The 16,441-nt window shown below is 42.7% G+C and overlaps 1 protein-coding gene across 1 annotated transcript; it reads right to left on the bottom strand.

Moving 5' to 3' along the window:
• Positions 1–767: 767 nt before the first annotated feature.
• NMUR2 (neuromedin U receptor 2) lies at positions 768–13,390 on the bottom strand. The gene is made up of 4 exons (XM_045828856.1): positions 12,665–13,390; positions 6,137–6,221; positions 3,832–3,957; positions 768–1,063 (listed from the first exon to the last, which is right to left on the bottom strand). Exons 1-4 carry the CDS (start codon positions 13,388–13,390, stop codon positions 768–770), a joined length of 1,233 nt encoding a protein of 410 aa, XP_045684812.1.
• Positions 13,391–16,441: the final 3,051 nt, after the last annotated feature.

The raw sequence follows: 16,441 nt of genomic DNA, 5'->3' as shown, positions 1-16,441 counted from the left end.
CAGCCATAGACCGCACTTCTCTCTGCTCACGAAGTTAGAATGTAGACATCCAAGTCTAGACCAAATTAGGAAGCCAGCTGAGTTTGCGTTTGGTACAGTTTATGTCTCTCGTGAACTTCCACCACCGCCTGCTCCCTCATCCCATTCTCCTCCGAGTAGAACCCGTATCCGACCTCATCCCTGGTGAGCACTGACGGATAAGGCCTCGGGGATGGGCACGGTGGGCGTGACCGTTGCCAGGAGCGTTTCCATGCCAGCAGGAGGACTCTTAAAGTAAAAGGCTTCGGGACTCCAAGGAATCCCAACCTAACGGTGGCAGCGGAGGAGGCAGCCGGGAGAACAGTTTGCCAGGGAGCCACACTGGCGTGCACCCTTCAGCTCGCAGACAGGAAAGCCGCACCTGCGCGTCTCCCTGCTGTGGCTGACAGGGACCGTTAGTTGTTAGAGTGACAGCTTGACGCAGAGCGTGGGTGACTCAGGGCCGACCATTCCCAAGAGAGGAAAACACTCACAGCAGAGCTGCCGTGCTTAGCTTGTCATGTTCACTTCCTAAACTAGTGAAGGGGCTTCAGGCTGCTAGGGTAGACGAAAGGGAACTAGAAGCGGGAGGTTCTGGGTTTTAGATCCCGATTTAAGCAGCACTTTTCACATTCGTCTTTTGGCAACACCTGGCAATGGACATGCAGTTCTCAGAGCCATTTCACCTCCCTGGTATTCTGTGAGAAGGCATGAGTTTGGGCCATCCTTGGGGGAGGCAGAGAGGAACGTCAAGCGTCTGCGAGCTCCTTTCGCGGTGCCTGCCCGAGACAGAGGGCTGCGGGGAGGTGCGGGCTGCAGGTGGGCAGCTGACAGGGGACCCGGGCACCCGCGTCTTCGGTCAGCTCCACCAGGGGGCATTCTGCCAGGAAGACGTTCCGCTGGGCAGGGGGCCCCGATGGATGATGCTGGGGGTGCCACTGCTTGCAGGAAGGAGCGATCACATTCCCGAACGCGGTTCGGAAGCGGCGGGAGAGTAAGTTATAGATGATGGGGTTGACAGCTGAGCTCAGGTAGAAGAAGACGCCTGGAACGCAGGGGATTAAAGACACACGGAGAAGCAGAACCATTGAACAAAGGCCTAGAATCCCCGTGACTGCCTCTTCGGGAGGCGATAATACATACAAGACTCTAATTGAGGATACAAAATACTCTACCACCTGTGTACACAGAAATCAAACGCAGAAAGATTAAAGCGTCGTGGCAGAATTTAGGCTGGTGAGGGATCTCCCCGAGATGTTCTGCAACATCCTTTAATCCCCACTTGTTTAATTAAAGAACATGTTCCCACAGCATTAATGAAAGATGCGTAACTATCAGAGGAAGAGAGATGCTTTTGTCCCACTGGAGTTGTGTTTAAATCTATACTTTGAAACTTGCAAGTGATGGAGGGATGGTAGATCAGTCAAGGCATCGTCCCTGCTGAGATTCCTTATGTGCTTAATATTTCTTCAAAGAAAAATTTCCCAATGCTCTTTCTTATTAGGCTTTTTCCCTTCAGTGGTTCTTCCCACCTAATTTCCAGCTTTATTAAATAGCTTCACTTTGCCATTTTCTTTCCCCACCAAATGCCTTGCACAGTGCCACTTTCTTTTTCGGTATGGGCTCCTCTTTTATTACCACATTTGATTTTATTCCCCCAAAGCCCAAGAGGAGCCTAAAGTTGAAATTCAGAGGAATTAGCTTCTGATTGTGGCCCTTGTTTATTCTGTGGCCTTCAGTTCTCTCTCTGCAAAATGGGGATGATAATACAAGCCTAGCCCACCTCTCTGGATTATTATGGGATAAAGTTGAGATGCTGTCCAGAGAGGGGCTGAGAATGGCTGAGAATAGGAAGCAAGTGATGGGTACTGTCCTCAACATGCTCATCACTGTCCTCATGTACTCAGTTCAGGACACTGAGAGAGCTATGTGCCCTGTGCTCAGAATTGGGGACAAAGAAATATAGAAGGAAAACATTCCTATGGACTGGTAATTCATTCAGTAAATATTGATTGAACTCTTATTTTGTGCCAGGAACATTGAGATACATTAGAACGTAGTGTATTTAGACTTTGTTTTCTAACTGTTATAGAGGCAAGCTCTGCCTAACATCAATCATTAATAATAAGATAATACCAAGTGATATCTGTTAAGAGCAAAATATGTGATACCAACGGCCATGCTCTGGAAAGTCACATAATGGCATAAATACAAGGAGTATGGTGGTCGTGAAAGATTTAATGGGGGTGGTTGGACTCTAGCCAGACCCTGAAATGGGTAGGAGATAGCTGGGGGAGAGAGGAGAGAGGACTGAAGGTAGAAGGCATAGCATGTACAGATATGCAGTCGGGAATAACACAGAATGGGCAGAGCTCTCTAATCAACCAGTTTGACAGGCATGAGGTCAAGGATTGTGGGAGTATTGTAACTTGAGGATCAAAAGGCAGGGTGGGGGTCATTTCTGTGGCATTTAAGGTTTCATCTGGTTGGTATTTATAGGGGAAGGAGAGACAATATCTTAGCAGGAATGTGTTACACATGTCATTATTTGGACACCTTAAAATGATTGTCTTGGTATATTTGGAAAGTTACAGTCAACTAGTCAAGTCTCATGAGATCTCATTGTGTTTTCCAACTTATTTAAATACTCCCATTTTACTCAGATTAAAGAGCTATAAATATTTTTTAGATTTTGCCTACAATGATAAATAGTTTGACATGGCAGAAAGTTCTAATGTCCAAGTATAAACTGAACACAAGGCCTGATGAGTAGAAAAGAGGGTATAGAAAATAAATAATATACATAGTATTCTCTTGTTTTTTGCTCTGTGCATGTCTGGAGCTTAACTTGCACAAACTGACCTTTTCTTTCCTCTCTGAACCAGCTGGTGACTAGATGTGGACCACAGGTATGGTCTGAACTGAAGGCTGACAGACACAGTGACTGAGAAACAGGGACCTCCATGGCCATTCTCTGCTCCATTTTAGCCGAAATAACTCTGAACTTGAAGTTAGATGATTTGGCCCCCACCCTGTTTTCACTGTTTGCCAGCAGTGTGCCTTTGGGCAAACCATTTCTTTCTTGTGGAATTCTTTCTTCAACGGTAAAATGGTCATGATAATATGCACTTAACCTCATTGTGATGATTAGAGGAAGGTATATAGCATTTTACAGCTTAAAAACTTTTTATTAGCTAATATTTTATTTGCTTCTTACCATCAGCCCATGGTTTGTATAGAGCAGGCGTTATTGCCATTTTATAGTTGGCATAAAGGAAGCCATGCCCTTCAGAATAGTAATGGTGAAAGTGAAATGCAAATCCAGGTTCTTTGACTCAGTGACCTGTCCACCTCCATCTGTACCATAGTCTATGGTATCTTCAACAAGCACATTAAAGTAGCCCAAAGGCAGATCCTGATGCACCATGAGTAGTACCCCCTGTATGGCTTTCATAAGGACCAAACACTTGTTGAAACAATACAAAACTTCAGGGACATGGATATTTAATAAATAAGAACCAATTCAATCATGTATCCATTGGGAAGAAAACCAAAGAAAGCGCTCCTGAGACCCTTTTCCTGCTGCAATCATCATGCGTAAAGTTGAGTCTTCCATACAATGGCATCTAAAGTACTGATCCAGCGTGTTTATGTGGGACCACTAGCATACTTAATTGATATTTAGATGAAATAAAAATCATAATATGGCAGGTCCCCGTGATAAATCCAGACAGAACCTACTGCCTTCAGCAAGATGAAGAGCCTGCAGTTACCTGGATGTTTGTGATGCAACCAAAGGAGCTAAGATTGTACCTGACACCACATGGATGAGGTTGAACACAGCAGCCAGGGATTCGGTCCACTCCTCCACAAAGCTGAAGAAGAGCCGATCGATGTGGAACGGGGTCCAACAGATAGCAAACACTAAGACCAGGATGACTGAAAGAGGATGGTAAATGGGAGAGCAAAAGGCAGTCACAATGAGGATAGGTGCCCAATGCCCATGGGTCCATCCACTCCTTCTAGCATTTCCCCCTCTATCTCTGTTATAATTATTGCAGATCAGCTAGAGCATGAGGCACCTCTATATAAAATATTTAAACACAAGCATGAATTATGAAGGATGGAGGATCAGTTTTCCATATGATTTCACAAGATTTCCAGGATAATGCAAATTTCCTTTAGAACATTTAAACTAGTGTTGAACCTATTCTGCACACATTCTATTGTGGACAATGAGTTATGTTGCGTGAACATTGTTGGAACCACATAAACTGGTTATATAAATAAAATGGTTGGGTTCAAGTAACTGGTGTCCTTTAAAGTCATAGATTAGCAACAGACTAGTCAATATAGTATGCATTTATCTTGTTACTCTAGAAAGAATTAAAAGCAGTTCTGAATTCAGTCATTTAAAATTCTGTAAGGGGTGAGGGGGAGAGGAAAAGAGAAAAACTGTAAGTATAACATTGCTTTACAAGCATCTTTTGATTGGGATGGGGATGTGTTTATTATATTGGATGTTTCTAGGGTACAGAATTGCTTCCAGTTTCTTTTTATTTGTTTCTACCTTTTATTTTTAAATAATTATAGGTTCACAGGAGGTTGCACTTTCTAGTTTCTTATTTTCAGCTCCCAGGACAGCAACTGGTGCTACTGAAGTTACCCTTTGGGGCATTTGATCTGCACAAATACAAATGTATTTTTTCTCTTCTGAAGTTATGAAATACTTTCCTTTCCCAAAATGTGATGCTTGAGATTTGCCTCAAAACAATCTTGTAGGAACGAGGGGAGACACAGGGATATAGATGAAACATGAGTAGCTGTGAGTTACTAATGCTTGAGATTGGCTGATGGGTGTGCGAGTGTTTGTTTCACAGCCCCCTGTGCTTGGGAGCACGTCTGTGTACCATGTACCATTGTCAATAGCGCAGAGATTTCCTGTTGGCATTAAACACGTTCAGAGAGCGTTGTTGGTCTGTGTGGTGTGGTTTCGGGACTATCTGGAAGTTCCTTCTGAGTTTACTCCTTCAAGAAAAAGTCTCTAATCTGCCCATTACTGCCTATAATTCCCTTGAATGCAAACTTCAATTGCTTTTAAAATCGAACCCTCCCCACCAAAGGCAAATACTTTACAGAACATGTTATCATCCTGACTTTAATGTGAACGTGCTTCAAGTCTTTTTGTGAGAGTAGATTATGATCAAGGAGAAAGTGGAGAGATAATGAAGACACGAGACTTCTTAGCAGGGAAAGGCAAGTGCCAATAGGGTCTAAAACATTTCCAGGAAGTTGACCGTCAGAGTCAAAATGACAAACTTTGGTGACTTGCACAGTTTTTCTTTGCACATAACTGCCATACAGTTATGGTGAACGCTTCATATACATATAAGCCTGGGGGATTTGTTTCTTCTGAATCTTAGGTTTTAACTTAAGTATATCATGAACCTCTTTTCCCCCATCACTGTCTCCTTTAGGGTGGAGCTGGATCAAATATCTTTATAATATTCTTGTGAGAGAGTATGTATCACCGCCTGGATATATAATTTTGAAACACCTGAGCTGTACAAAAGGGTGTACTGTTTCATGTAAAATCATGCAGTGTCATAGATGGAATGACTACGTAGAGGCACTCCTGGACAGCTGTCCGTAATCGGGAGTTAAAGATCTCATGGAGTCCAAGAATGAGGGTCAGGGGTTCCCTGATCCCCTGAAGTGAGTTGTAAAACATTTTGTGTCTGTGCATTTGTGCTTTTTCTGAGTGGAGCATTCACAGCTTTCATTAAATTTTTAAAGAAATACTTAACAAATTAGGTTAAAAAGCACCTGCTTATTTTAGAGGGGGAAAGACATGCTCAAAAGCTCATGGAGTAGGTGTGATTTGCCAAGCCCCACGCACTGTGTTACAGTGGATGCAATTCAGTGTGTGGTTTTGAGTTTTAAAAACGTAAATAAATATTCAATAGAAATCAAACAGGTCCTAGAAACTTGAGTGTCTAGGAAAACCAGATAATGCATTTCAGGAGAGTTTTGGTCCTGGTCCTAGAAGCACTTTCTCAGCACCAAATGCAACTCTTTTGCTTTTATAAACACAAATTTTAAAAAATGGAGGACTCACATAGCATTTTGGTGACTGATTTTCTGGAGGGTCTGTGAATATTTGCAGTCATTTCTTCTGCCTCAAGGGTTTGGTCTTTCGTCAGCTACAAGGGAAGTGGAAAGAAATGTTAAGAAAGAAAATGTTTTTTTCCTGTGCTAGAGAAGTGTAACTCTAACACTCATTCTGCAGACCAAAAACTGAGACATAAGATAAATGTAAGAATTGTCAAAGCTCAACAACAAGTTAAAGGTGGAATTGGATCCAGGTCATGCAACTCAACTGGATGGATGGATGTGGCCAAGTCGTGGCGTGGCCACCTCTCATCTGCTATCTGTAAACCCCCTGTTACATACAGCATGTCAGTAGGCATTCCACGAAAAAGGTGGAAATTATTAAGTGAAAAAATGTTAGATAGGCTTTTTCCATTCATTCACTCATTCATTCAATAATTATTAGACATGTATTAGAATGTAATCTTTCTGTTATATGGTGTGTAGGCAGTAGAAAACCAAAACAGGTATTATTTTTGTTTTATGAGGTCTATAGTCTTCATTGTGAACCTGCATGTTTCCTATGCTAATGGACATTGAGATGCTTCATAGGGGATAGTGTATCACCCTTCCCTCATGGCCACATTCCACACCCTACGTTTCTCACCCCAGCCTTAAGGGGGATAGTGCTTCTCTGACTGAACAATACCTTCCCCCAAATTGTAAAATACCTGGTAGCATCTTGTGAAGCACAATTTGGGAGATTCTACTTTACTAATATTACTAATAAGTGTGTATATGTTTTGAGTTTAAAAGTTAAAAATATTCATCGTCATTGGAAGATATGGTGATTCTTGAAGTAGCATCTGAAATTTCCAAATATTCCTACTGCCTGTACATGCAACCCTTTCATGCTTGGTTCAAGTCCCGCCTACTCCTGGAAGGTTTTGGTGGCCAGTGTAGCCCACTGTTCTCTCCTTCTTCTGAACTCCCGTAGCACTGAAGATCTACCTCATTCATCTAGTTGTGGAATTTTCTTCTCTTTAACTTATATATTTTTATCCATGAGGACAGTCAACCAGTAAAGCAAAGGAAGCTTTAAGGGCTCATAATAAACTACCATCATATATTCAGAAAATAGTACAGTTTATCTTTGCCAATTGGTTCTCTGGGATTTATTCTCCTCTTTTCTTGTCAATAGTGCCCTAATTTTCCCTTAGAGAATTTATTCCTTCTCCATTCTTAGCAATTAATTTGGATGGGCATGATCCCTTTTTCAGCTCTCAGTTCAGTCCCTAGATAATTTAGCTACTAACTGTCCTTCAGTCACAGCGATTGGATAATTGGGACTAGTGAGATTTCAGATATTTGCTTATACCTCTAGGAATGGAAGTTTCATTTCTCTTTCCTTGGGGCTGCTAGAGGGAGCCTTCTTGTTCTCTGCGTGTGAGGTTTGGAATTACAACAGCTGTATTTTTTCTCACTAGAAGGAACATGCTTGGAGCCACCAACGAGCCACTGTGTAGCTCTTGAGGTTGAAAGGAACATCATAGAAAGAAGAGCAAAGAAACAGAAATAAAGTGAGGTCCTGGTGCCAGTGTGTTTCATTAGGATAATCTTCACCACGAGTCAGCTCTACCTCTGGACTTTCCCAGTCTATATGCCCCTTTCATATTTTGCCAGATTGAGTTGGGATCCCCTCATTAGCAATGTAGAAAGTCCTGGTGAACAGATCGAGGGCAACTTAATTTATATAGTTTTAGGGTAAACTGGGATCGATTTGTTGAGTTTTAAGTAGATATATTCCAATTCAAGCTAAAGAAGAAATTAGTATGGTTGTATGTACCAATGGCACAGACTGCTCTGTGAATCAGTCTGCTTCCTGGGCTGGATGGCAGTTCCAGAATATTTCATAAGAGGTATTTAAAGTTAAATAGAACTTGGAAGAGAGGTCATTAAATGTTGCCTCCAAAGTTCAACAAATCACTGTCCCGTCTCCCTAATAATCATGGAAGCTCCTAGAAGTCAAGTAGCTCTCAGGACCCCATCGACCCTCAGGCGTCCACGGGGGTGGTTAGCCACCTGGCCATCTCTCTCTTGGCTGTACTGGTGACTATATTGACTACATATGCCTGTGTCTTCACAAAGTGAGAGATTCAAGTTCTCATGAGATGTGACCCTTCAGAGTCACCTGGAACTTGGAAAGAAATAGGGGGAAATATGGTGCAGTTATCATGAAGAGTGGGAGGAAGCTGAAGGTGACAAGATGTTATTAACATAATAGCAGAACCAAAAGTGCAGGTAGAGTGTCCATCTCCGTCCCTGACACAGGACACCCAGGAAGCGACATGTTATTGTCCTGAGTCCACTCAAAAGACCAAAACGGAACTTTGACGACATAGAATGTTTTATTTTTTTATCTGTGGGCCTACACACATAGGTTTCCGAATCACTTCTAGAAATTCTTCCTTTCAGAGTACACCTGCCCACACGCAGTGCTTGTTCTGATACAAAGAGGCAGGAGAACATTGCGTTAAAGTAGGAGCAGGTGCCTCAAACTACAAATCATACTAATAATCCCTCTTTAGTTAAATCTACTGAAGTTTCTAATTTGTTCACATCTTTTAAAAAATGTGTCATTATTACAAGATAGCTATTACATTATTTAATTTCTGTCTGTAATTAAGAACAATGGAAGGATATTGAGATCTATTCATCGTGCCTTTGGCTGGGTTTAACAGTTTTCACTGGAGATTTCTCTACCTCAAGGAACAATTTCCTTGAAACATAAAGCAAATAGTTCATGGAGTTCTTTTGTGAACAGGCTTTCTATACAACATAGTTTGCTCTGAAAAGAAAATCATGATGTGTTCATCACTGCTTACTTTTCAGCTCCCTTAGGTTAGAACGACACAACTAGCCAATGAGAGGAAGAGTGAAAGACAGAACTTCTGTGCATGTTACATGTTGTTCCAACAGAGTTTTAGGGGCTGACACAGTAGATTAGAATCCAAACAATTTGCCTAGCCAATAGTAAATGCTGCTTTATTTTTGAATGATTTCATTTCCCTTCAGATGTTTGGCAAAGTAAGATATTCAACCATTAGTTATTCCCACCCACTCCCAAACTTTCATTTTAAAAGTAAAGTCACAAAAAGAGGAGTGAAACATTGTGGCTACTATATAAGAAGTTTGGAAGTCTTCCCACCCCCTCCCTGTAGCTGTGGAGGACAAAAGGTGAAGGCCATGGGGGACGGTTATCATTCAGATCGATATGTGATCCTGATCAGTTGTTTATAGGGTCACAATCACTCCACCAGCTGTTCATGTGTATTATCTGTGAGATTAAACTTCAGAATATCAAGATATAATCATAGCCCTTGTCTTGCAGTCTGAATGAATTTTTTTAAAGATGTTATTTATTTATTTTTAGAGGGAAGGGAGGGAGAAAGAGAGAGAGAGAGAGAGAGAGAGAGAGAGAAACATCAATGTGCAATTGCTGAGGGCTATGGCCTGCAACCCAGGCATGTGCCCTGACTGGGAATCCAACCTGTGATGCTTTGGTTCGCAGCCCTCGCACAATCCACTGAGCTACGCCAGCCAGGGCTAAATTTTTTATTTAAAAATGTCAGCCCGACTCTGTTTGGCATGGATGAATTCTGCGACAGTTCGTAATGCATTGCTCTTCGACTCAAGCACTAATGCTGTAGGCGGGCAATACAAGGATTTTGCATGAGCTTCATTAGAACTTCCTTCCAGATGGGAGGAGCTTGCCCTGGGATTGTCTACTTTCTGTCTCCACCACGTTTGAAATTTGGAGAGCAGCTCAGTGGAGACTTGTGTCCTGGCTTGAAGCAGCACTAAATGGTCATCATTGAGCATACAGGGGCTCTCCTCCTCCTTCCCTGGTCCTGGGACTTCATCGGTCTTTGGGTTTTTGCCTTCTGAAGGCAGTGGGTCCCAGAGTCTAACATAGCTTTAGATTTGCCAAGGGAATCGATAACTTAATAATCCTCAGAGCTGCTTAGGCCTTTTAAAAATCACTTAGATCAAAAAGACCCTTTGAGATAATGTTTCTAAGTCTCTTGTTTTGAAGGTAGAGAAGCTAAGTCCAGCAATGAGGGGAATCATTTATTTTTTTATTTTTAAAAGATTTATTTAATTTACTTTTAGACAGAGGGGAAGGGAGGAAGAAAGAGAGGGAGGGAAACATCAATGTGTAGTTGGCCCACAATCCAGGCATGTGCCCTGACTGGGAATCAAACCAACAACCCTTTGGTTCACAGGCTGGTGCTCAATCCACTGAGACACACCAGACAGGGGGAGGGGAATAGTTTGGATTCATTCATTCATGGAGAGAAAGATATCGAGGCATCCCCAAGCATAGAATTTTAAATTGGACTACTTCCGGGGAAGAGAAATCACCATGAGCCACGAGCACCTACACAAGGCCAGGTGTATCTGAGGAACCAGGGAGCACTTCCCTGAGGGGACGTCAGTGAAGTGTGACTTAAAGGATAAAGGAGAATTAGAAAGGTGAGAAAGATTTTAGCTGTAGACAGTAGGAACACTTCAGGCAAATTTATAGCAAAAGGCATATAGCATGTGCAAAGGCCTTGAGGCCAAGGATGCAGACGAGGACCTATGCCCTGACTTCAGTCTAGAGACCTTTAAATTCCTCTAGGAGTGACTTTCTAAGCAGAGAGTCTCTCCCTTGTGTCACTTGGGTAACACCTCATTCTTCTGAGAACAAGGTGCTGGAAGTTGCATCACATTCACAAAGCAAACTCAGGTGGTTTCTAAGCTGTTGTATGAGCTGCCACTTAGCTCCTGATACAAGGTAGCTGTAGCTTCATGACAACAAAATAGAATGAAACTCAGAGTAATCAGTTATGGGGTGGTGTATGTGTTTCCTGCTCAAAGGTAAGTATTTCCTCCAAACTGACCTGAGATAGGTGATTGTTTGGTGTTGGACTAAATGGTATTGATCATAGGGGCGGAGATTTCTCATAGGACTTGTGGTATTTGGAATCATGCAGGAGTCCTTCCCCCCCGCCGTGAAATGCACAGGGCATCCTGAAGACATGATTGTGAGCTAGTCTGGGGTGACATGTGTCTGGGAACATAGGAGCCAGCCCTCCGGGAGGAGACGGGCACAACTCTTGTCTGATTAGATTTTCTCCTGTGGCCAGACATCTGTGCACTTAGAATTAGTTTTTCCTACTTAAACCTTGCCATTCACCTTAGGCCCAGTGGGTATTTACCAGTGATGTGAGAGTATATTAATGATCACAGCACACATGGCATCAGAACCATATGGATATATACAATGTAAATGTGATGTCTACTTTGTGTTTCTTTCATTTATAACTCACGTTGCTCCTGGTCACAGATTTTTTCCTTTTTTTTTTTTAAGGAATCACAGACTGTTAGAGTATCAGGAGCCTTAAATACGATCGGCTATGACCTTTTCATTTTATGAATGTGAAAACTAATTCCAGAAGAGAATCATGTGGATTGCCTAAAGGCATAGTATATGTGAGCTTCAGACCTGAAAGTCTAAACGGTCTCATGACTGTTTGCTCCCCAAGCTGCTTCCTTAAATGGGTGTAAAAAGTTGGACTTCATCTCCATGAATTTAGATGAAGTAGGAGAGGAGTTATATAGTTGAAGAGGAATGATGTAGTAGGAGAGGAATTATATAGACTCACTCTTACCCTCATCAAAAATAGTTCCTCTCAGCTAATTTAGATCCAGAAAAAAAAGAAGGAAATCAATTTACCATTATGAGCACAGGAAAGGAAGCTCTAATTATAAGATATATTGGAAACTCAGTGGTAATTTTCTGTTAACCCTTGCTGTCTCTTATTCACACTGTCTTCTACTCTATCTTATATCTGTTTACCTCCCCATCCCTAAATCTCCACCTTCTTAAGAGAAGTTCAAGTTGGTCTGATTCAGGCTGTGTTTTTGCATTTTAACCTGACATTTCAACCAGAGTCAAAGCAAGCAGAGGATAGGGTCTGACTTTAAAACCATATACACATTTGTCTTGGGGTGTAAGATAGGCAGGGATAGTTTGTGTCATACTCAGACCAAGTTCGTGCAGAGGAAACTTTCAATGCGGCAGTAGATCTGGGCAGGAAAGCCATCAGGGTGTGAAACAGTCCCTCCAGGGGTGACCACCTGTGCTATTTAAAATGAGACTCTATCTCAGACCTACTGAAGCAGAATTTCCCTGGGGGAAGGGCCTGCACATTGGTACTCCCAGTAAGGTTTCTGGGTGATTTGTTGGAACACCTCGATTTGAGAACCACAAATACAGAGGGAAGAATAGCGAAGGCGAGTTAAAGGAAATAATCTATCATTGTGGTTCCTATTTGTGCAATGGAGACATGTCTTGTAACTTCTGCGTTCCCCCTCTGAGCTCATTCTGTTTTTCTCTATGCTCCCTTCCAATTCTGAATTTTCTCCAATTCTGAGTTTTTCTTAGAAAACTTTGAGTCAGTGAGAAAAGAAGGGATGCCGCCCTAAGCCAGCCAGCGTGGATACTCACTCTGAGGCCCATGAGGTAATAGAGGATGCTGATGACAGTCATGGGGAGGATGTAGAAGAAGAAGGAGGTGACCTGGATGATGAGATTATAGATCCACATGGGCTTGATCACCGTACAGGTGGCAGAGCCCGGGACCAAGGACCCATTGGGGAAGTGGTGGAACTTGATGCCGTGGATGCTGGTGTTGGGCAGAGAGAAGAGAACAGAGAAACCCCAGACGACGCCCAGCACCCGGAGGGCCCTCCGCCTGGTGCTCCCCAGCTTGGCGCGGAAAGGGTGGCGGACGGCCACATAGCGCTCCACGCTGACCGTGGTGACACTGAGGATGGAGGAGAAGCACACAGTCTCAAAGAGGGCCGTCTTGAAGTAGCAGCCCACGGGCCCAAAGAGGAAAGGGTAGTTACGCCACATCTCATAGACTTCCAGGGGCATCCCAAGGAGCAGGACCAAGAGGTCCGAGACAGCCAAGCTGAAGAGGTAGTAGTTGGTGGGTGTCTTCATACTCTGGTGCCGGAGAATCACCAGGCACACCAGGAGATTCCCAGTGACCCCAACCACAAAAATCAGCGCGTACACCACAGTTACTGGGAGGGAGAGGTGGCTGCGCCGGGGCCCACAGAGAAAGGTCAGGTAGTCCTCGGTGCTGTTCCGGTATTTCTCGAATGGATCTTCCAGGTTGTGCTGGGGGATCCAGGAAACATTCTCATATTTTTCCATCACTGACATTAAAATCCAAGACCTGAGTTTCCTCTGGTATGAGCCTCTGTTATCTGGTGTGGCCCAAGAGAAGCCAGAAAGGAAAGAGAAAGCAGACAGAAGAGCACAGATCCATCCAGGAGGCAGGAGAGGGTGAGTGCTTCCGCAGGGATCTCTTTTGAAGAGCCCCCAGACAGAAGCCCCGCCCCCTGTAGGCTGTGGGCCAATGAGTGTGTGTCAGACAGAGGAGAGGACAGCTTCGCCTGCAGAGAGTGAGCTGAGCGGGAGAGGAGGGGGGAGATGTGCCTGTGAATTGGAAGGAGCTGGCAAAACAGCGCTGAGGGACGGTGACACTAGCTTAAAGTGTGGGCACTCTGAGCAGCGCATTTGCAAAGCTGTGGGACTCTGAGTGGAAATACAAATTAAAACTGTAGGGTCACGGGCAGAAGAGTTCAAATCTCCATTGATCCCTGTCACCTGTACAGCACGACAAAAATGGGAGATCAATAGATTTCTCAAGTTACCTTGTTCCTTTGGAAATTTAGGGCTCCCTGGGGAAGGCATGATCAATGTGCCTTTTTGGTTTTGATTGAATCCACGATAAAATTGGAAGCCTGAAAGAGTACTCGCCTGTCATCTAGCCCTGCCTGCTCTCTTGCTGTAGCAAAAGGCAGTGAGGTTTAGAGTCAGGTACGTGCACACATTCTGTAAGACTTCGGGGAAGCTACTCAAACTCTTGGAGCCTCCTTTCCTTATCTGTAAATGGGAGGTCTACTCATTTCATTTAACAAATACTTCTTGAAGATTGACCATGTACAGGGCAGTGCTCTGGGCTTTGTAGAAATGTCAGTAACCAAGTAAGACACAGTCCCTACCTCCATGGAGCTTTCCTTATAGTGGGGAATTCTGAAAATGTATCAGCAAAGTAAAAATAATCACATTTTAGATAATAATTTCTGTTGTAAAGAAAAAGGAAGATAAGGGGCCATACAAAATAAGGCTGGAGGCATCCTTTTTTGAAGGATGCTCAGAGAAGACGTTTCAGGAGATATCATTTGGGATGAGTTCTGAATGATGAAGAGTCGGTCATAAAAAAAAGCTAAGGGAAGCGTATTCCCAGACAAAGTAATAGCAAGTGCAAAGGTCCTGAGGCAATAACAGCTTCATGTGTTTCAAAAACGTCAGGGATACCAGCAGAGCTGAAACTTAATGAGTGGACTGGAAGAGTATGAGTGATTACAATGAAGTGACTGGCAGGGACCAGGTCATATAAGTTTTTCTAGGACTTTGTAAAGAGTATGGCTGTCATTCAAACAGCAGGGGCTTTGGATCTGATTCAACATGCAGAGAGAAATCTTTGGAGGGTCTTGTGCAGGAGAATTTAGAGGAGTGAAGCTTTAACAAGATGGAGGGAGGAAGTCAGTACAGTGTTCCAAGTAAGAAGTTTTAGTGACTTGGATTACTAAGGTAGCAGATCTGTGAATTATCTTTAAATTTGGGGATATTTTTGCATGGGATGATACCTAATATGATTGAGAAAATTAAGTGAAATGACACAACACACCTTATACTTAAAAGATGCTTAATACATGTTAATTATTCTTTACCTTCTGTTTGTTTAATTGAATGATGAAACAGACTGAAAAGGTAAATTGTTCAAAATAATCTGTGAGGTACTGAAACTGTCAGGGACCACACTTTGTAAAGTATATGATTGTCTAACCACTATACTGTATGCCTGATACTAATACAAAATAATATATATTTTTAGAGATTTTATTTATTTATTTTTAGAGAGGGAAGGGAGGGAGAAAGAGAGAGAGAGAGAAACATCAATGTGCAATTGCTGGGGACCATGGCCTGCAACCTAGGCATGTGCCCTGACTGGGAATCAAACCTGTGATGCTCTGGTTCATAGCCCGTGCTCAATCCACTGAGCTACGCCAGCCAGGGCTTACAAAATAATATTGAATGTAAAATGTAATTGGAAAAAATCTTAAAAGAGTAATATGTTAGTCAAGACAGGACAGTTTATGCTGCTGTAACAAATGACCCCATATCTCGGTGTTTTAAAACAGTAGCATTGCATTTCTTCTTTACACTATGCAGTTACCATTGGCCAGCTGGAGGCTCTGTCCCACAGTATACTCACCCTGAGATCCAGGCTGATAGAGCCGTCATTTCTGGGACTTTGCTGATCATTGTGGAAGAAAGAAAGCATACTCTAGAAGGTTTTAAATAGGTAATTATAAGCTCTAGCCCCAAAGTCAGTAATACATGCAGCCTTTGATCATAGCTCACAGCTCACTGGCCAGAGCTAATCGTCTGTCCACTCAGACACAACAGGCATAAAAAATACTGTCTTATTACCATGTGCACAAAAGAGGAAGACCCAGGAAAATCTGGTGAACAGCTGTAGCAATGACACAGACAAAGTCATGGCAGAGCGAGAACTGGATGTTGAAACATTACAAACTTGAATATATATTTTTGATGATGTAGGACACAGGTGTAAATATTGGGGTATGATATCTCTTTGAGATATAAGGGTAATTAAAATGATAAAGGTGGGTGATAGCAGATTATAAACTGCAGGCTGGGGGAGATACATGATACATAGGATGACGGATGAAAGATTCAAAGGCATCTCCACAGTGTGCCTGGGTAGGTCTAATCAAGCAGAATGTTGTCTAATAAGGGATGCAGGAGCAGGCTTCATGTAGAGAGATGGTACAGGAGTGACAAAGGCATGGATTCTAGGGTAGGTTTGGGGTTCAAATCCTGGTTCTGCCTCCTGCTAGCTGTGTGACCATAAGGAACTTATTTAACTTCCATGAGTCTGAGTTACCCCATTACCAAAATGAGTGAGTTAGCAGTGCTGCCTTACAGGACTGTTAGCAGAGTGAAATAGGTCCTGATGAAATGTTCAATATATGTGTATTATCTTAAATAATACAACATTTAAAATAAATATTTAGTAATGAGATATATAATAAGTTTATAATGAAAATGTTTATGTTTACTGAGGTCGAAAAGACTATTGATTGCAAGATTGGAGTACTGAGAGATGTGCTTGGAAGC

The sequence above is a fragment of the Phyllostomus hastatus genome, unplaced genomic scaffold (assembly GCF_019186645.2).
Source record: "Phyllostomus hastatus isolate PE091 unplaced genomic scaffold, TTU_PhHast_1.1 phas_contig_150, whole genome shotgun sequence".
Lineage (NCBI taxonomy): Eukaryota > Metazoa > Chordata > Mammalia > Chiroptera > Phyllostomidae > Phyllostomus > Phyllostomus hastatus.
This window is presented reverse-complemented; position numbering and strand designations above follow the sequence as displayed.

Coding starts and splice junctions, on each gene's coding strand:
- NMUR2 (XM_045828856.1), bottom strand. CDS start 13,390: ATGTCAGTGATGGAAAAATATGAGAATGTTTCCTGGATCCCCCAGCAC. Junction 6,222..12,664: donor ATTACCTCATGGGCCTCAGA/GTGAGTATCCAC, acceptor CTTCCCTTGTAG/CTGACGAAAGACCAAACCCT. Junction 3,958..6,136: donor ATCAGTCACCAAAATGCTAT/GTGAGTCCTCCA, acceptor ATCCTCTTTCAG/TCATCCTGGTCTTAGTGTTT.